The sequence below is a fragment of the Lycium ferocissimum genome, chromosome 2 (assembly GCF_029784015.1).
Source record: "Lycium ferocissimum isolate CSIRO_LF1 chromosome 2, AGI_CSIRO_Lferr_CH_V1, whole genome shotgun sequence".
Taxonomy (NCBI): Eukaryota; Viridiplantae; Streptophyta; class Magnoliopsida; order Solanales; family Solanaceae; genus Lycium; species Lycium ferocissimum.
Window position 1 is genome coordinate 49,115,637 of NC_081343.1, and position 21,880 is coordinate 49,137,516.

The 21,880-nt window shown below is 35.7% G+C and overlaps 1 protein-coding gene across 4 annotated transcripts; it reads right to left on the reverse strand.

Moving 5' to 3' along the window:
* Window positions 1-343: 343 nt before the first annotated feature.
* LOC132042278 (cation-chloride cotransporter 1-like) lies at window positions 344-21,252 on the reverse strand. 4 transcript variants are annotated; one of them, XM_059432874.1, is made up of 13 exons: window positions 20,904-21,252; window positions 19,168-19,314; window positions 15,512-15,590; window positions 11,601-11,692; window positions 10,913-11,027; window positions 10,516-10,616; window positions 10,311-10,372; window positions 9,608-9,835; window positions 7,909-8,023; window positions 7,563-7,757; window positions 6,233-6,633; window positions 4,217-4,378; window positions 344-1,702 (listed from the first exon to the last, which is right to left on the reverse strand). In XM_059432874.1, the coding sequence occupies exons 1-13, from the start codon at window positions 21,098-21,100 to the stop codon at window positions 624-626; spliced, it is 2,973 nt and encodes a 990-aa protein (XP_059288857.1). In that variant the 5' UTR covers window positions 21,101-21,252; the 3' UTR covers window positions 344-623. The 4 variants fall into 4 exon arrangements, with proteins under 4 accessions (XP_059288857.1, XP_059288862.1, XP_059288870.1 ...); XM_059432879.1 differs by lacking the exon at window positions 20,904-21,252 and having other exon boundaries at window positions 19,161-19,301; XM_059432887.1 differs by lacking the exons at window positions 19,168-19,314; window positions 20,904-21,252 and adding an exon at window positions 14,515-14,571 and having other exon boundaries at window positions 15,512-15,568.
* Between the last annotated feature and the right edge of the window lie 628 nt (window positions 21,253-21,880).

Below are 21,880 nucleotides of genomic sequence, written 5' to 3' on the forward strand. Positions count from 1 at the left end.
TAATTACCTTATCAACTCAACTGTGTTGACCATTTAGTTTTCCTTTTCCTACCAATATTAAAATATGTAACTAACTAAATTAATAAATATTTAAATCAAATGACTACATGCTGTATAAAAGGAACAAATCCATCCTTGTAGCATTTGACCTTGAAGTCAAGCAAGTAGCAGAGATTTCCCATATCTTTCGACGCAAATTTGGACTTCAGCTTGTTGATAAGATCATTGACGATGGAATAGTGGCTGCTGTAAGTAATACTCCATCAAAGAGATTGAAATTTTAAAAGTATCATAGTATTGAGATATTATTATGTCTAACCAAATATGGGAAGGGTAAATAGGGTGATGAGCTCAGAGTTATCATCGTATTCCTCAGGGTAAGAGCTAATCAAGTGCTATCATCGAATTATAATAATTATTCCGACGACAGCACAAACTGGCAGCTAATCTACTTGAGATTTCATCGATAACAGACTTTGGTCCGGATTCCTATCAAAAGAAAAAATTATACAATGATATAGTATACCCCTATAGGTTGTGGAGGGGGCGGTAAAAAAATGTTAAAGCAAATGAATTGGGAGTTTTTAGCTAAAGCAGCAAAATTACAAATATATGAACAAGAACTACGTGAATAAAGTGACAACATCTTTATGATATCCACGAACGATCAAGAGCCTTGGTATATTTTCAACCAGCAGGTCCATGTATTCCATGTAGAAGGTTGCAGGATGATTGAGAGGTGGAGGAGGTAGGCTTACGAGCACAACTGCAGCCATTCTCGAGTATTTCTGTACCATTAGGTTCAGCTTTAGAGTAGTGTAAAGGAATTTCTCTACTTGTTGCTCTTCAACAAACACAGGCTTTCCATCAGCCATCAAAGGGGTCCCCTCTCTCTGCGCTTGCTGTTTCATTACTTCCAAGTAACTAGCAACTCTCTGCTGTGCACCACTGAAAGCTTCAACAGATTCTTGCTGCTCCCCTTCAGCTTCCCATGACTTCATCGTAATGACAATAACTTCAGCTTGCATCCGAAGGTCATAAAGAAATTTCTTTACATCAGCCTTTAATCCCTCAGCATCAGAATCTTCCTCTGCAATACAGAACACCTGTATCTTACAACCCTCGAAGCTATCTTTTGTAAGAAGGAGCTGAGACAGTAGAAGCATAAGACCGCCATCTCTCACAATCCAGTATAAATCGATGGTACCATACTGTCTTTGATACTCATTTGGCCATTCATCTAGACCCTTGACAATGACAACAGCCTTGTTTGCAACAATGCAGTCATTTATTATTCCTACAAAGGTAGCAGGAATATCGGTCAAATTTTCACGACGCCAAATCTCAGGGTACCGCATAACAATTATATTTGGCTTGAGATTTCCGAGACCCATAGTCTGAACAATGCCTCTAAAGCCTTCTGACATGTTGGGGGCAACAACAATCTCGGCTACACCTTCACATTGCTTGTAGTCAATATAGGTACTAAGTTGTTTGCAAGCTTCCTTAGCATCCTCAGCACGTTCATGGTAGTCTCCATCTATAATAGAGACAAAGATGGACATTCCCCTTCCTTTTTTCTTCATGCAGTTGGCGAAGTCGGCAAGCTTTGGATGGCATGGCACATTTTCTGGCAGCTTGCCCCATGGACGACAAAATATAAGTGGGATAGGATACCAGTTTTTCGGATGTACCTGGTTTGCTGCATATACAATTGAAATTAAATTGCAGGCATCACATCTAGAGGGACTAAATAAGATGATACAAATATAAAATCTTACATAATTAAACATATTGAACCAAGAAAAGAAATTCCTAAATGATTAAGTTGCAAAGTCTTCAATTTCTGTTTTGTACAATTACTAACTAATGCATTACAAACACTCGGGTAAAGCATGTGCATTTCTAGTGATGCAGTTCATTCCAATAACCATACAAACAGTGAGTAAAAAGAAGGTTTGCCATTTAAAGTTTATATCCAATATATTCTTTTACTTTTTAATCGAGTAATAGCCAATATATTCTTACACATGCCTTCCATTTTATGACTATTACACTGCACAGAGTTTAAATTGTTAAACCCAACTTATATGCTAAATTATTGATATTAGAGGAACGTACTAGTAATGATTGAAAAGTTAGATTGAATATAGAAAACATCACATCAAATCAAAGGTTAAATTTAGTCTAATGAATTTAAATTCTTGAAAGTTTGAGGTTTGTAACTAAAATGGATCATGTCAACCATTTTTCTATGTCCCAAATGAGAAGATTCAAGTAAATTGAGAAGAAGCAGTATTAAGTAGGAGTAGCAATTAGCTAGAGTTATACAATTTGATGCCTATAAAGAAATTGGAGAAAAATATTATGTAGGTAGTTTCTCTTTGTTTTACGAATTTTCTTGCTTTACTAAAACTTATATTATAATTCTTAGAAGTTCAATTTATGCCCTACATAGCAGTAGGAACGACCATGCAGTGTCTACGTGGAGAACAGAAATTGCTAAAAAATAGCTCAAATTGATCCACTTAAATCTTTTAAAGAATGTGTCAATTCATTAATTTCATAGGAAAGAAATCGTGTGCTGCCAAAAACCATGACTCGAGATTCCACAGGTAGTAACCAACACATAAACCATGCTTGTACCTAAAACATGAAAATCATCCTATCTGCACTCTGCTAGTTAGCTAATTAGAATTTATACAATTGCTCAATGAACAAGAATTAGAGCAGAAACAAATAGGTAAAAAAATGGTCACCATCTCGAAAGAAGATATATCATTGGCGTATAATAGAATAAGTGGTCCCAGTCTCCCAGAGCCAGAATTATGATTCACAAATTTAGCCCTCCAACTCTTCTGTACCTTTTTCTTTATTTTACTTTCCATTTTCAAGAAACTTAAAGCATTTTAAATATGTGAATTCAATGTATAATTGATTTGATAGTGGTAGACCAGCTGACATGGATATATTGTTGGGTAAACTACATGTACTTTCTACTTTAGCAACATTAAATACAATAATACCTCTTCTTGCTCTAACATGCATACATGGGACCTCCCTTTCTTACTTAACAGCCAAAACTATACGAAAAAAGGATAGCTATGTTCTTGACTAATCACTATAGCTTCCTATTCTTTTTCCTGTTGTTTGGCATCACTCATTTTCTTGTTCAAATTATGAGCTGAATTATATCTGAAACCTCTCAAAGTTTTTCTTATTAGAAGGCACACTTTTTCTAGTATTTTGCTTTTGGGTGAAAGGTTATTATAACCACATAAAGAGATTATTATTTTTTTGAGACTGGTAGAGTATTGTAAATAAAAATAAAGAGATGTTAAATGTAGTTTTCACTTATTTGAAAAATACAATTTCCACAATTTAAAATGTTATTCTTTTGATTTTGAGGTGGTGACAAAGGGGATATTTTATTTTTATTTCTTTTTTCTAAGCTTCTGTATCTCCACATAATAGGTAACGATTCAAGTTAATCATAATATGAACTGGGGAAATTGGGATTTTACTTTTATTTTATATTTTTAGATAGAGAGGGATCACCACTCCAAAGCAAGCGAGCCAAGATCTCACAGTTTCACTAATGCATCTTAAGACAAAAAGGGGTATAGATGTAACTTCTAAAGATGGAGGGAGGTCTATACCGATGGTTTACCTAAATGGAGGTAGCAAGAAGTTCCTTAAAAGTTACTAATAAGGAAAAAGATTTAAAAAAAAAAAAAAAAGACCCTTCAAATAATTATTCCCTCTATTTCTTTTTTGTGTCGGGGTCTGACCCGTTGCGGAGTTTAAAAAACAAGAGAGATTTTTGACACATAAACTAAGTATATGCAAAGTACCATAATTGCCTACTGTACCCAACAATTAAATGAGAGGTGCTGAGAAATTCACATGTCCTTTCATATTTTTCTCCTGGTAAAAAAGAACTATGTCAAATGGAACCAAAAAAGCAACACAAACATCTGGAATCAAAACAAAATGCAGTTTGACATAAAGAATATATTAGGGAAACAACCTATCACAATGAATACATTATGGTTCCTTTAGTGAAAATATAAACTTATGTAATTCCCTCACTCAATCTTACACAAAGATAGAAAACACAACAGAGAGGAGGAAACAGTGAGTTCTGAGAAAACAAGAAAAGGGCAGTACAAAAGAATCTGAGCTGTGAAAGTAATACAAAAGTAGTAATACATACCTCCCAAAGATCGTAAACTGCGAAGAGCAAGCTGAAAATACGCACTCTTAAAACCGTCACCCCAGTCTCCTGCTTTCCCCTTGATACTTACGTAATAATATATGAGGCTTGCTAGGGCTAGTGATACAACAGTGAATGCCCAGGAAATCAAAAACATGATCACTGCAAACGAACAGTAGAAAGAAAACATAAACAACCCTTGAGCAGGAGGAAGAGATCAGATGAGTTAAAACATTAATTTCGAGGTAAGGTGACTACGTCTGTAGTTTGTTCCATAGCCTACTCTAGCCAACTACATCACAAGATGTGCAAATATAGGATAAATTATAGAAAATCAAACTAGAGCATCTTTAATAGTTGAACTAATCTTTAGACTAGGTAGCAGTGGTGGAAACTCAAGTTTAGCAAAGGAAGGTCACAAAGATGAAGAAGATTGATAATCTGGGAAGCGCAACTCAAGGAAATGAAGTTTTTTCTACAGGCTGATTCAACCGATGTTAGCTTATGAAAGAATCTAAGTAATTTATTTAGTCTTTCCCGATGTACCAAAAAAAAGAGGTGGGAAGTCAAGACTGGCACACTGGAATCATCTAAGCGGGAGTCCTCGAGGGCTAAGATGACATGAGGATATTGGCTCCATCAAGGAAGCTCAAATCTTAATCCTATTCAGGCATAGAAGAGTCCATCCTTCACAATGATATCTTACTTTTATAAACCAAGATCTTTAGATAAACTAAAGTTACTCTTTGATACCAGAAAAATGTCGATGATCTAGAGAGAAGAGAACAAGCTTCCCCAAGTTCACTGCATGTTCAATTATTCTACAAATTCCAATCATGACCTGTCCCACTATAAATCGGAACTGCAAAAGTTGTCAAGTAAAGATGGCATAGATTACCCAAGCAAGAAAAAAGTATCAACCCATAATAAATTCTGCGGGTTGAAGCCAGCCTACATGCTACAGTATATAAGGCAGAAAGGGAGACAGCTACGCCATTTCACGTCACGAGGTTCTCAAACAAAAAGGATGAGCAGGAATCTGGAAGTATCACGCACACGCCAAATAGAAGACAAAAGGATTGAATAAACCATACCAACAAAAGAAAAAGTAAAGGAAGAGCTATAAGGATATAAATAAGATCCCTGTCTAATTTGTTTAGATCATCAAACTGAAATGACCAACTTGTGGAGGAAAAGAAGTATGGGAAGTGACAGCAGGAAGAGATATAAGGATATAAATAAGATCCCTGTCTAATTTGTTTAGATCATCAAACTGAAATGACCAACTTGTAGAGGAAAAAAAGTATGGGAAGTGGCAGCGACCATAGGACATTTGATTTTGGACAAGTATCCAAAAAAAAAAAAAATGGGGATAAGAAAAACATTTCAGATCAAGTGATATGCTAAGACTTAAAATTAAATATCCAAGAAAAATGTTTAAATGGTCTAAAGAAAAAATTTGTTCAAAACTTATAAATTGAGAGACTCCTTAATTTTCAACCAGTAAAATAACTTAGAAAACAAACTACTTCATAATATATCAATCAAAGAAAAACTATAAAGAAACGTGTAACCCCTTCGGAAGCTCTTCCCAACCCCTTACACAACCTATGTAGGTCAAATTTATCGTTCAACACCTTACCACATGTATAACCTGATTTTGGGTTCACGCGCGAACTTTGACGCGGACTTACCAGTTTGAAGAATAGATTTCAACCGTGATACAATGTGAAAGAATCCAAGTTTCCTAATTACTAAGGTTTTTTCTTTTATTTCTTGTTTTTAAATAGCAAATAGATGTAAAAAGTTGGCAAGGAGTGGGTGAAAAGAGAATGAGTAAAGCAAGCCAAGACCTTTATAAACTCTTTCGGAAGCCCTTACACAGTCCATGTGGAACAGTTATATCACTCAATGAAAAGGAAAAATCCAATTAGGACAAATGATTTAGTTGTTTCCATCTACATTATCCATAATTAGGAAAATATAATTGTCCAACAGCTGTAGCAATGAAGATACCTATACAAAGTAATGCCCCAACAAGAGAGAGGCTCCAGTGGTGAAATTTCCACCGAGGTCGCCAGCTGGGAGCATCTAACAGATCCAGAAGGAAGCAGGATAAGTTCACGCCAGCATAACATACGAGGTAAAACATTGTTGAAGTAGGTGAGACAAGATCCAGATTCCCGATTACAACACATGCAATGCAGATGAAGACAGTGAAAAGAGTAGCCGCATGAGGCTCATGTCCATCTGCCACTTTAAAATAGTTAAGAACAGGTAGAATGTCATCATTTGCAATTGCTGCAAGGAGACGTGGAGCACCAGTCAAGCTTTGAAGAGCTGCCCCCAAGGTTGAGAGTATTATACCAACATAAACAATAGCTGGAAATGGCCAGGCGACTGTAGCAGTCAACAACCTGCACAAATACTTATAGTAATGCAGTGAATACCAATTTAAGTTTTCTTGATCAGTGAACCAAATATCGTTAAGCATCACGAAATAATCTCTTCCAAACAAAATGAAGAGTTAGAGGCAGTTTCAGGTAAAATGCCATCATTTGCAATTGCTGAGTAATTTCCTCTTTTTGTGATAGCTCCCAGGGAAGGATGAAGCTGTAGAAACCCTAAGAAGACCATCATCAAGGTCTCAAGCCAAGCCAAGGTTGTTGGATTTCAATGGGAAATCAAGAAGATGTTTATCGCGGAAGAAGAGCCCAAGAATTGTGGTGAAGAGTGGTCTGAGTGTTACACGTACTGTATGGTCCAGTCCAAGTCCAAGAGGAAGATTGGGGCCCACATGGAGCCCAAGAGTAGCTGAAAATCATATGCACAAAAAGGGCTGAAATTCACACCCAAAAGAGCTGAATTAGGGGTGTTTGGTTCAAAAATTGGACACGTCTTTCCTTATTTTGTTAGGTAGTTTTGGGAAGAAGTGTGGCATTAATTTTACATGCTTTCCTAGTTTAAAGTTTCCTAGTTACGTTTACTACTTATTATTTCCATAAAAATAGGATTCGAATCCCATGGTTTGGAGAGGGGTACACGATTTTTGCCCTATAACTAGGGGTATTATTTTGCTTTTTGGAGACACGTTATTAATATTATTGAGAGTTTTTTTTTTCTTTACACCTTTGTGTATTAGCTACTTGGACAAAGAGGATTCATATGGCCAATCCCAATTTGCTTGGCATTGAGGTAGAGTTGTTGTTGTTGCTGCTATATCTTTCTCCGCCAAACATAATCAAAATTCATTCTAAGAAAGCGAAACACTCAAAACTGCCATGAACAGATAGGAACAAGGAAAGCACCACGAAGTATAATGTATCATAAAGTCACTTCATACTACCTGTCAGTCAAAAGCTTATCCCTAGTTGCAACAGCTCCGAATAGTAGCACGGAAACCAGATATAAACCAGTAGTAGTCAAAGTTGCAGCTAAGGTCCCAACAGGAATTGAACGTTGAGTGTCCTTTAGCGATGCCGAACGGTTTGAACCTGCCATGATCCCTGTCACAGCAGGGAAGAAGAGACCTACCAATGCACTAACATGGAGAAGGAAAGAAATGTTAGACCTAGTTCCAAATGCTTTCAGTAACACATAGAAGTAAACAGCAGAAAAAAGAACGACTAACTAATTCTAGCAAAATGATAGCGTAAAATGAAGGAACAAACAAAAATAATTGCATGCCTTACTTAAAATCCCAGTATATCTTGCCATTGGGATCTGGAATTCCAGCATTATTAGTCATCTGATAAGTAGATCCCCAGTTATTTTTGAAAGATTCCAAACTCAGGCCTGTGATCCCAACTGTACCATGCATAGCACAGAGTAACAAGGTGGTGTCAGTGTCACATATACATGTATAGAGACACGAAAATCATGATTATTAGAACTTCAGGGAGAACAGAGCTTATGTCACTAATATGATAATCAATTCAATCAATTAAACCTCAATCCCAAATTAATTGGGATTCGCTATATGAATCTTCTATATCCATCACTAGAGTGATAATTCAGTATAATTAAGTCATATTAACTTTACACCAGTCCTCAAAATATCGTGAAACAGGAATCCACCCCACTAAAGAAAAGAAGAAATAAGTGAATCAACATTCTTCCGTTTCAGAAAGCTCATTCCTCCATTACCTTTTAATGTTATAATTTAACAAATGAATCATACGTAGAGGAGCACACAAATGCTTTCTCATAAAATGCAAATGATGCAGGAATTGAGGGAGCAAATAAAGTACTGTTTGCAAAAGCACTGTGCAAAGTTTACTAGTGTAGCAAAGCTGTTACTGTAGTCAAAGGCCTTTGACTACAGTACTACTGTAGATGGATTTAGCATTACTGTTTGCACATGGTGGAGAATTGTTTGGTTGATGAAGATTACAACATATATTGGATAATATTGATTGGTATTGTTGTTGCTTTATGAAACAGGATATTTTGGGATAGTCCAAAAACAAGGGAAACTCTGCCCGATTTTCTATAGATTCCCGTAAGGCTTGCTTTGGGATCTTACCCCCTTAGCGCCGGTCATGGCCCTAAATTGGGTCGTGACAGTTACTGTAGTCCAGTTTGCTTGGAGTTATAGTTCTTAAGAGTCTTTATTCTTATTAACAAAAAACCAGTAATTAATTTTATTCTACAGCCTTTTATTATCAATAATATGTAGCCCTTGACTTCCATCACCGGCTTCAAAGATGCAATCTATAAGAAAAGAAACACAATGTTCGACATTACTATACTCCAAGATGGCCCTCAAACTAATAAAATGAACTAGATCGACGTATGAACCACTGAAGGGTCATCATTAAAGCAACATAAAATGGTGAAAGTTCCCGAGTTGAGATATCAAATTGAGATCAAGAATTAAAGACCATTTCAATAATATCAGTGAACATAGACTCCACTAACAGGGCGAAAGTTGATGAATGTGGTCAAGACGGGTCTACTAAAACCAGTAGCAAAGAAGACCTTTTACCATCACTGTCAAGCATGCTCTTCTATAATTCAATCCTCTCTCAGTTTCATTTCACATAATGGTGTTTGCTAGGCATGAAATTTAAGAAAGAAGAAACGACTTTTGTCATATACCAAAGTACTTGAGAACTTGTGGTCTTATACATGCCATGACATTTTGTGACTATAAGAGCATGCCATTAAAGGTAAAATGAAAAGTTTAAAGTTAAAAGAGTTTCCAACTATAGAAAGTTGTCATTTTTTGGAGCAAATTAAAAAGGAGAGAGTGTCATATAAAATGGAATAGAGGGAGTATAAAGGGAAAGTGCATAGCACACAAGAATTACACACAAAGATTTCGAAAATCTCTCAAGGAAGACAGGAAAACTGGAAAAGAGTAAGAATGAAGGCATAGACAACATAAACCTGCTGGACGATCATGCCTCGCAGCAAAGATGCCGACAAATATGCAAAGCAATGAGAATATAACGGGTACAAGAAATGCAGGTGCAACACGATTGATCATTTTTACTCCACCAAAAACGACGAAGCAGAGAAGAATCGACACGACAATCCCATATATTTGCAGGTCATGCAAACTTGGACTTGTAATGGGCTCTGCAATGTCTGTGCCATTAACTCGTGTGATGGTTTCTGCATTGATGATAAAATAAGTTCAGATATAAAAATGAATTTGAAAACAATACTGTATTATCCATTAAAAATCAACAATAAGTTACTTATATCAAAGTTATTGTCAAAAAAAAAGTTATTTATATCAAAGTTATGATAAGCCAGGGAGGACATTAGATGTTTTTATGGTGTAAGTACAGACAACAGCGAAACCACTTTTCTAAATCATAGCAGCACAAATAGCAAAAGTCAAGTTGAATTACCAATTTGTAACTCATCAAGTGAAACAAACTCACTTAATCCCTTATTTTCTTTTGGTGCACCCATGTAGTTCCCATTTGTATAGAGGATCGGGTGGAGTTTGGAGAGAGCCATATTTTGTAGTTTTCTCCTTTTTTTGGTATACCCCTTGTATACGGCCAAGTTGGCCTTGTTATTAACTTATTATCAATGAAAACTTTTACTTGATATAAAAAAATAAAAAAAAAAGGAATACCTCTAAAGATGCCAGCGCTTGGTACAGCATTTAGAAAAGTCTCGACAGCTCCCAGTACATATCTAATCAGCAGGCACAAGTAATAGCACACATCAACACTCGTTTTGTAGATAGTTTGAAATGATGAAAGCAACTTAACCCACTTTGGCACCTTCCACAAATTAGTAGCTCCCTCATACAAATATAACATCAGATGTATACTCACATTGCTCCAGAAATTGCATTCCCAAGGAAAAAACAAAGGCCAATGCTCACACCAACTTCTGGACCCAATGCACGACCAATGAGATAGTAAGGCCCACCACCCTAGATTAGAGAAAACAAATCTAGGATATCATTAACCTAATAAGCTACAAGGAGATTGTTGAAGACATAGTTAAGTAATTAAAAGGGTGCTCTCTCTAACAACTTAAGCTTTTGATGAGATGGTCACACACTTCAACATAGTATCAAAGCTGACTCATCCATATCTTGTTTAACTAATGTTGGGAAACAGAGATATACATATCAGTGAAAGATTGTTATACTGGGAACTGACATTGAAAATCTATCCTTTTAATTTGCATAGAAGTTGTATCTGATTAACAACTTTTTTTACCCACCTTCATGGCACCGTTGGTTGCAATAGCACTTAATGATACTGTGGTCAGGAAAGTACATGATCCACAGCATGCAACCAGCAACAATGACTCACCAATGCCAGCCATACCAACAATCCTGTAGTATCCACAGAACAAACCAAAGCAAATAGAGTGGTTATTTCATGTTAGAGCGAAAAAGAATATCATGAAGCTAATACAAGTAGATCAAAGTAGTGGGAACATTTGCTCTTTGTTCCCTTTCTGTTCCTTTTCACTTCCTCATCTTACCCGAAGATCTCTTTTCTCCCCTTCTACCTCTACTCACAATAATTAATTTCTATAGGAGGAGATTGTCAAATGTGGAGGCATGATCAGATCAGTTTGAGTATATCATAATATCAATACAACCACACCTTTCTAGAGTAATGAGAAGAGCTGATTGATACTATAGTAAACATAAACTAACTTGCTTCAAACATCACCCAACCAAACTCCCATATAGTGAGAGAAACCAGGAAGACGCGAGCATTACATGCAAAATGCAGAGTATTGAAACTGAAAAGGAGGTTCACCGTAGTCCTTGGAGTGCGAGTTTTAGGAACACAGAACTGGTCCACTTTTACTAAGGCATGCTAAAATTTAACCCAAAAAAAAAAAAAAAAAAAGTTTTTGACAGAGATGACATGATAACCAATAGTATGCAACTCACCACGTAAATCTAATGTAGTAGATGATCCCCAAAATATTTTGCAAGCATGGCATGAACACTCCCATCAACGTGCCAGACTTATCAGCAGTTGGCTTCAAAAATATTTCACATATAGAGACGTTAAAAATCCACTCAAAAGCTTTATTAAGCAACTTATCACTACAAAATTAACTGTCCAGGTATGTGCAACCTTAATCAAAGTCTTACTTTTACATGTTGAAGCACAAGATATAGAAAACAACATGTGAAGGTTTATATAAGACAAATTGACAGAACAGCAGATAACAAGGTGAAAACTAAATGAAGATTGAACAGGTAAGTATTCAGCAGGAAAAAGTAACTCCACAAGTAAACCTCAGTAAAAGAAGCTGGAACGGGAGGGGCAACACGCAAGGCAGAGTGTATATAACCTACAACAATGCTCATCTTTTGTGTTTCACTATGGTAGGATGCACAGATTTCAATATTTCGGATGGTGCTTGGGTGTGGGGAACTTTTGGGGAAACCATATCAAACAATTTTTCAAAAAAAATCTTATCAAGGTTTATCCCAAAATTTGTTGTCAGAAAACTTTTGAAGAACTTTATGGGCAGAGAAAAGTGCCTTAAGACACGTTTGAACCAAAAAAATCTTCTATGGAATAGAGATGCACACCTAGCCATCATACAGCAGGTGCTTGGATGTGGGAAATTTTTCAGAAATATAAACAAATTCTTAAAACTTGTAATTAAAGTTTTTGTCAAAATCTGTTTCAGGAAATTTTTTGAAAAACTCAGCTGAGAGAAGTGCCTTGAGACACTTTTTTTAACCCAAAAAATATCTTCTTCCACTCACAAACATCAAAAAATTGCATAAACCCTTTTATCTTTTTCAAAAAACTTAAAATTTCTTGGAAAGGGTTCTTAAATTTTAACAATTAATCATGTAGCTAATTAACTAAGTATCCTGTGTCACATATAGTATATCCAGAGCAAGCTGATAAAAACAAAAAAAGAAGCTAGAATTTGCTAAATAGTTAAGTGTAAATATAAGTTATAATTAGTACTGAGTGTGAGTCACATTTACTTTTATAACTTGACCATGACTGATCACCAACTACTTGCCTTCCTAGTTCTTACCAACTCTGTCACTCATAAACAGTTGAGGCTTCCCAGTTATCTAAATTTCAGAAAATAGTGCCCAGTTTGTCTCACCCGGCTAACTTAGAATGTGAAATCATGTAAAATTGCCAAGCATATAAATTGGATAAAGATTTGTTTTCAATAATATCATCAGCCTTTAATAAATTTTATCTAATCTAATACTCCCTCCGGATCAAAAAAAAAAAAAAAAAGTCCACTTAGCCATTTGCACACCCCTTAAGAAACTACTCACTCCAAGAAAAAAAAAATATGTAAATTGACTAAACTACCCCTAATTAAATAGGCATTGGGATTTGATCACATAACACTTAATAGGGGCAAATCTGGAAAGATAAGGTTAATTGTTTCTTGGTTTAATAAGTGGACACTTTTTTTTACCCAAGAAAAAAAGGCTAAGTGGACACTTTTTTTGATCCGGAGGAAGTATTATTTTCTTCTCAATGCTTAAAAATATCAATCAATCAACTAGATTGAAATCTCGAGCTAGTTGAGTCAGCAAAGTGAATCTTCCATACATTGTACAATATTTGGGCTTGTTTCACTCCAGTACTGATAAGATATCAGTGATTAAAACTACTGTGCAAGATTACAATTAAATATAGTTTATCATCATCAAATATTTTTCCTTCCTTATTTCTTTCTTTTCTTCTTTCTCTCTCTCTTTTTTTTTTTTTTTTTTTTTTTGAGAAAGATAACAGCATTATCAAAGCTTTATTACATCACATAAAGAAAAGATTTAAGAGAAAAGTTAAAATGAGTTAGAAAAGTTAAAATGAGTTATACTAACATATGAGTAAATAAATATATGTAGAATTACTACTTTTTTACACAGCTTTATTTCAAACAGTTATAATTTTGAATACAATACTACAATTACTTATAAAAACAAAGGAGAGAGATAATAAGAGATAGTTAACTAAATCGAACATGGTTTTAGGGGCCTCGTTGTCATTAAAGTGATATATGATAACACTTATATTGTTACTCCACATTGAATTCGGCAAAAATATTCCAGTTATTAGGTAAGTATTATCCAGTTCATGAACAAAAATGGTAACTAAACACCCGTATAATAAAGCAGGGTTTTATACAGATTACTCTCTTATAACTCAACCAAAAAGCCCTCACTAAGTATGAGGGCATCTCTTTCATGTTTTCTCCTTTATGAATGTTCTATTATTCTCTTATGTTTACTAACAACTACATCGTTGCAATAAAATCTGAAACCTCGGCTCTTATCAAGGGAAAACAGCATCAACAGAAAGCATGGCAACAACAATGATTGTCAATGGAAACATGAATGCATCAACAAATTCCGCGGCTATATTTTCTCTGTGGAAACAAACATGTGGTAGTACTCTCGTTTTCTTTGCAAGAGAATGAGAAGTGCAACCAAGCAATTAGCTGCATATCTAAAGCTCATCAAGAAGTTCCACATCTATCCTCTCTTATAGGAAACAAACATAACATGTGGGCCACTCTTCCTCATTCGTTACAAGATAAAGAATATTGCAGCAACATAGTTAGCTACACATCTAGAGCTAGAATAGTCTTTAGGAAATTAGTGCGAGCCAACAATGCGGATTGACAGATGGAGGACAAGAGGAGGACAAGAAGAACCAAGCAGTAGCTCACATATTAAGATCTAGAATGGTTTTTAGGAAATTCAACTTGACCCAACAATGGCTGATGGAGGATAAGAGGGGAATCACCAAGCATCAGCAATAAAGCACCAATGCAGTAAAGCAGTAAGCCAAATAAGCTAGAATTACCTAGAATAACCTCCTCAGGCAAGGTCGCATAAAGCACCAAAGAGGCAATAAAATATTCTGCGGAAACCATTGGAGATCAAAATAAAGTTCCCCATACAAAATTAAACACCAGATGCATAGTTTTTAATGAGCTGACTAAAATCCTTTCCCAATGAGGATATAACCGTTATTACAACTGAACTCCTAAGACAAATAGGACTATGGAAAACCCCGGGAAACAAGAGATAACTTAGCTTAGATAGATTATCCAAAGAATTGTAGCAAAAATGAAGAATTAGCAAACTACTGCTCACCTTTGCCACTTAACAATTAATCTAAACCTAGGAGCTACTAAACCAAAAATTAAACACATGGTTTTATACTTCAAAGATTCACCCATTTAAAACAAAGGATATGATGTTCCTTTTCTCCACTTGCCATGTCACTGGAAAAGATCCTTGCTGCCTATCATACAGAACCACCTTTTAAAGTTTAATTTACCTCCAATATGTTCATATATCGATAAAAAGGAAATTCTCTCATCTAAAAGATGGGAACAATTGTATGCTAACACTTATTTTGGTAAAAGAATGAATATTGAATGGCGTGATTTAAAGCTGACAATTCTACAGTGACATTCTAAGTAGAAAACCTAAGTACTAAACACCTTTTTTTTTTTTTTTTTTTTTTTTTTTAAATCAAGTAAACATATTTTCATTCATAAACATGGCCAAAAAACTGTCCGTATACAACGGGTATACCTACTCTTCTTGTCTTATTATAACCTTCATTTCACAGCCATATTATAGCCTACTGTCCATTACTTTTATTCAGAGAAGGAAAGTCACCCACTTTTTACCCCTAGTAGAGGCATAGAAGATGAAAATGAAGGCCACAGGAGTCAAGACTGAAAGTGAATTCCACATCAGAACTTTCACGAACATGATACGGTCTTTATTGTCCATGAACAAAAACTTCAGGGAAATCAAAACGATGGTCAACAAATCATTTCAAGTACCTTAGGTTGCTCAAGTGTGAGAGTTACATCCTCACCATCTCTTGGACTAGACGGTGCCTGAATTTGATCCCCTGTCATACTGGAACAATAATATTGATAAGAACTCATCCATTATTTCACCAACAAACTGACAGAAACTGAGGTTAGAAGGTAGTTGTTAAACACATTTTTGTTTTTTGATAAGCAAGCAATTCTATTTCATATAAATAGCAAAAAAGAGGTGAAGAATATTTATGGTACAAAATCCCAGTCTCCCATATAACAAAAGCAGAGCTTTGGAAACCAAGAAGTATGTCTAAATCATATACATCCAGAATGTCGAATCAAAAACAACCAAAAAAACATTTGTATCAAACTTTATCTATTGATTCTGCTTTTTCTTTAAAGCTTCTTTGATTACTTTCTGTCCAAATTACCTAAAGCAAGCAAGCTCCTATAGTCCTATTGTAAATCACAGTCTGCTGTCTTTTTTGTTAATTTTCCTTAAAGTAGGCTGAATGGCATGTTCTTAACTAAGGTGCGATGAGACACTATTCTTGACTTGGATAACTATCTAGAATATTTGATCTCATCATCCTAATCAACAGAAAATAAAAGCCTGCTAATTCATGAAGCCATTCCCTACTTCCCCTTTGAAACATCTGGCATTCATTCCCTTCCGTAATACCCAACAACCACAAGCAGGCACTGTATTACAGCCCTTCCTCGATGATATTCTAATTCCCTCAACACCCAGAAGCTGAAGATGAAGTGTTTAGTCCTTTTTTGCTGTAAACTAGAGCACATAGAAGATCTTGAGTCTATTTTTGATGTTTTACATTCCTTGTGAGAAGACAGAAGATTGGAAGATCTCCGTGTACTCCACATTGTAATTATGGGCAACTGCATAGCTTTTTGTGTAGTTAATTTTACATATATACAAAATGTTTTCCTTCTCAAGAAAATAAAAAATAAAAAATAGTGAAGGTATTTGATCACTGTTGTACATGAAACACCTACTGCATATCAACAATCCTCTTCTCTAAAGGTTGCATTGAGTGACACATGAATCGTGTGTAACCAGCCACATAAGCAAACCAGCCAAGTTTGAGAATTGAGTTGTTAGGGTGTATTTGACACAGATTAGCAAGCATTGGTTGAGTCTTGACACCATGGCAGCACTTTTGAGCTCTGTACTTGGAGTAAGTGGAGACCTTACCCCCCCGCCCCCAAAACCCAAAAGCTCGTTTTGAATACACTAGCATATCGTTTTCTTTAATCAGGTAAAAGATTTAATTAATATTAACACTATAAACTAACCCGCAAGGGTGGCTCAGTTGGTTGAGCATGGGGCTTTCATAATAGAGGTCTCAGGTTCGAAACCCCCTGCGCACGATAGCAGGGGATTTGCCTTCTGGGTCGAACTCGTCGCACGGGGCTTGCCTAGTGCGGGTTACCTCTCCTGTGTGGTGTGCGAGCTATTACACAGGAGTTGGGTTTACCCTGTGTGCACCCAAAGGGTAGCGGCTGCGGGTTCCATGTCATCAAAAAAAAAAAAATAACACTATAAACTAGCAAATTGTATGACATGAAAATAGCATGAATCCCCTGAAAACCCATGTATATGTCAAGACAAGCATATACCTCGTTTGGAAGTACCCCTGTTGAGCTCTGAGTTAGTTATATACACTCGATATGCTTTGATAAATTGTTGTATTGCATGTTACAACTTCAGGTGTATTTAAATAAATGTGTTTATGCATTGATTGCATTATTTCAACATGAACGTGAAAATTGTACAGTTATGTTGCATGAGTATTTGATGCATTATGGAAGATGTAGGAATGGACACTGAGTGGATGTTCACTTCGATTAGTAAGGGGCTTCATCCCAAAACCACATGTGAAGATGTGGTTGTATGGCCCTTAATGTGGGCCAGGTTTCATGTCTCTGAGTGTGGATCAGTTATGCCTTCGAGCGCGGACCGGTATCTCTATCCTCCCTTCAGTGAGCCAACGCCCCAGGTGGAAGAAAATTCTATATGCTCCTGAATTTGAGCCAGTTATGCCCCCGAGTGTTGGCCAAATCAATAATTGCTAGCACATGACCTCATATACAATATTCTGCTCAAGTGCGAGACTATCTCGTGGTCTAATCTTGATGTGTGTTAGTGTCCTGAAGGAACCCTCGTCAGTATCAAGTTCATGATTGCATTAGTCAGGCACCAAAAGGGAACAGTTTCAGCTTCAGTATTAACTTTAAACACAGAGTTAGTCCAATTCAATACAGTTCAGTCAGTATACAGTTGCATATTGATCATGCATGCATAGTTTTCTGTTTAAAAAAATGGTCCAAGCTTTTAAGGATAGGTTGAGGATGCTTACTAGGACTAGATAACACACTCCCTTACTTTGTGTATACATATTGAGGCAGATACTGCAGCGAACATTTGAGTCTCCGCATATTCTGTCCAGCAGCAGTGATGAGCTATCCACCTTCTTTCCCTGGAGGCTATGTCTGTTTTTTTTACTTTATATTCACTATAGGGTTATGTCCCATCACAGTTAACTCTCTTGTTCAGATGCTCCATGTATGTTGTGGTCTATGCGTATGGGATATATTGACTAGTACGATTTTGACTGTTATATTTCTGTGATGGTACGATTACCATATTATGGCTATTTCTGTTATATGAGATGCATACTAATTTGCTTAACTTGTCCACAGTGGTTCATGATTCACTTAGTGGTAGTTGCTCGTTGAGTGCCAGTCATGGCCCATCTGGTTGGTCATGAAACTTATAAAGAATTTCTTCAACTGTACTTCTGAAGCACATGTAATCAAAAAGTGGCCAGGTTCTCCTCTATCTTCCACAAAACAGACCCTTGCTCCGTGAGGCAGATTTCAGTGCGTTGTGAAACCCACGCAATTTTTGCGTTCTAAATTGATTTTACTAACAAAGTTTCTTCTTTCAAACAAATTGAATCTACATGCATTGCCTTCTAAAAGCTCACATGATTTCACCCGGGAAAAGAACATTCTCGCTCACATGATTTCACCCGGGAAAAGAACATTCTCCTCTCCATCTTGCTAGTATAATGAATAAAAGGAAATATGAGTACGAACACGAAATATTTGCCCCATCAAAAAATGTAAGAATGTGATATAAAACTAAAGATTTACATTTCTCGTCACGTTGTTGCGCAAGTTACTTTGTATATCAAATATTTAACCTTCAAACGAGGAGACCCAAAATATAACTTCAAAAGAAAGATCTGCGGATAAAGTTCTGAGAGCCAATACAACTAAGAAAAGTAAAAGATAGACAAGCTTTGGAGGAAAGTATCTGAGAAGGAAGGATGATGGAATAACAAAGATCCTAGCAGGAAACTCTCTTTTTTCTTTTTTTGATAACCGAATGTTAGCCGGAAGTTCTAATTAGTAGATTCTAGATAGATGGAAGAGCTTCTCTCTCTAGACTTTCATTTGCATCACCCACCAGAAAACTTAAATTCTACTCTACTGGTGTCAAAATGCAACTACCTCTATAAAGTTATTAAGCAAAAAGAGAACGCAGGAGAGCAAAAGAATTTCCTGAATTATGTTAATAGCAAATAAGAGTTTGTGCACTAGAAAGAAAATAAAACAAAAAAGACAGAGAATTTTGTACCTCTTACCTCTTGAGACCTAGAATATTTACTAGAGAATCAAAGCCAAATAATTCCAGTTTGGATTCTCTTTGAGGACCATTGGTGCTATGATTGGGTAGTGACTCTTCTCTTTCATCAGAGGCCATATTTGGATGAACACCCACATTAACTTTCCTGAAAAATGGTGTAATCAGAATAATGCTTGAAATGGTTTTCAAGAAAAAAGAACAGGACAAAACAAAATTCGTGCCAAATCTCTGCAAACCCTTAAACTCATATTGAAAACACTGGTGGGCATAGATGTATCCAATTTTGGCATAATAACTATTCAGAGTGTTGGAGCATGTGAGAAAGCAGTTGAGCAGCAGCGCGGATGTATAGTATTAGCTATGGGTTAAGCAAACCTTGTGTATGTGTTAAGAAATCTACTAAATATGTACAAATATTAGATTTCAAACCTAATAACTCAAATGGTCAGCAGGTACAGTGGCATCTCGAACCCATAAAATTCAAATCCTAGATCACAACTATTGAGCACATAATATATCTATATTCTTTTTGCTTTTTTGGGTCAAGGAGCAGAGAAACTTGTAAGCTGCAGTCGACAGCTTTTTCTCTTATTATTATCAGTAACTCACTTGCAAGAGTAAAGAAAGCTACTATTAAACATCCAAGAGTATATCCACAAGCAAGCTTTGGGATATTCTTAACTCTAAGTGATAAAGTTCGAGCGATCAAAAAAATAAGCATCTGGATTAAAAGATTATCAGAGAATTAAAATGTGATCTATATGGAAGCTAATGGGTCTAGTTTAAGTTGTGTTTAAATTCCTAGAGAACACCAGCATCTGGCTGTACGATTCACAAATGGAGCAAATCTGAACGAGTATAGAGAGTTGATAAAAACTTGATACATGAGTGTCACTTACTTCAATTAAGCCGACTCTTTGTACATACTTTAGAGTTTAGATACCGACTTGGTATGTACTAAAGATATTTTGACAAGTATACTAATGCTTCAACATATCCACCATTTTTAATCAAAAGAAAGAGAGGGACTTAATATTATTCAAGTTGATCAAAGTTTATTTGGAGAATTGACTCAAGCTACGTCAAATAATTGATCGTTTATGCACATGAAGTTTCAAAACATAAGTTAGAGGATGGATGAGAAAATAGTTCCACAACATCTGAAGTATTTGGACTATATGAAAGCACAATGGCAGATTTAAGTATTTCCAATGACCCATTTAGCTGTAGTATTATGTTCAAATCTAGGCAGACCAAACTATATACATTGACTCAATTTTTTGCACAAAAAATGGAGGAAATGTTGACTCAAACCCTCATCTAGAAGTAAGCCCAGCTCTAAATTTAACAGGTATTCCTAAGTTTGTGTTTATCAGTCCTTACGGTCCCTATAATTGCTATTAAGTTAATAAATGGTTAAACAAACAAAAATGAAGTGGAGATTTCATAATATTCAGTGCCAACTAAGAGCAAGAGGTTCTCATCAAATCCCACAAAGAGTTATTACTCCCCTGTGTCCCAATGTATGTGATATTTTTTGCTTTCTGAGATTCAAACGGCATTAACTTTGACTAACATTTTAAAATGTACTTTCTCATTATAGTTTTCAAATATATATAAATTTAACCTAATCCAATTTAGCTTCAAAGTTCATACAGTTTTAATCTCGGGAAGTAAAAAGTATCACATAATAGAGTAGTATATTAGTAAGTACTAGTCAACACGAGATATTACTTGAGATGGTGATTAGATGAAGATCCAGGAGGAACGGAAGTCATCTCAACAACAGCACTATCATTATGATTATCGTGAGCCACCACTGGACTGTACTTTCGTCCCATAACTGATGACGGGAACTCATTTTCATCAACAATCTCAATCTCCTCTTGTCCGCCTTCCATTGCCTCCCTATTTTGATTATTCGAATGCATCCCAAATTCGAAGCTGTCAAGTCTCAACTACGCAAAATAAAAAAAGTGAGGGTTCTTCAGATCCGATTCAGCGCAGAAATTGAAAAGGATGAAAGAGATTTAACAATTCATTTGATATTATTATATTATTTTATATATATATGTAGAGAGAGAGAGAGAGAGAGAGAGAGAGAACTTGGAACAGAGGGAGAGAAATGAAACGGGGGGAAAATATGAGGGGTTTTCTTAACGGAGTCGTAACTATTTGGACCAAAGCTTACTTACTGTCCCTATATTTGGGGGTTTTTTAGTAAGGTACGAGGATTTAGTGGGGCGTTGAAAGAGAAAACTTTGTACTCGTTGAGAATTTCTTTTGACCGCGGTTTTTATTGAATGATCGTAATTTTAATTGTTTGGCAAATGAAATAATATATTGTTAGAAAAAGAAAAAAAAACAGCATAATCACCATAGTTCTAAATTCTAATCTACATTTGATTTACTCTATGGATAATTGGAGCAGACCAAACTGATAAATCAATTTCTTTCTCACCCTAAAAATAAGGGCCAATGTTTGAAGTACCTCTACTAAAATCCCAAATAATTAGAAGATACCAAATCAAAATCTAGTGAAATCCGGGATTATTCTCAAATTTTGTTAAACATGGACAAAAGTATAGAACACGTTTAATTTAAAATATATGTAATAAGCTTATAATAATTACATCTGATATCATATAATTAACTACGAAAACAAATTTCTTTAGCATGTTAAAATCTCTTACAATGTCAATTATGCAAAG

What these genes read in the sequence shown, in the direction of transcription:
- LOC132042278 (XM_059432874.1), bottom strand. Translation starts at nt 21,100, where the DNA reads ATGCATTCGAATAATCAAAATAGGGAGGCAATGGAAGGCGGACAAGAG. An exon ending in TCACACTTGAGCAACCTAAG is followed by an intron (nt 11,693 to 15,511) that starts GTACTTGAAATG and finishes ATATTTTTGAAG; the next exon opens with CCAACTGCTGATAAGTCTGG. An exon ending in TGGGGCATTACTTTGTATAG is followed by an intron (nt 4,379 to 6,232) that starts GTATCTTCATTG and finishes GTTCGTTTGCAG; the next exon opens with TGATCATGTTTTTGATTTCC.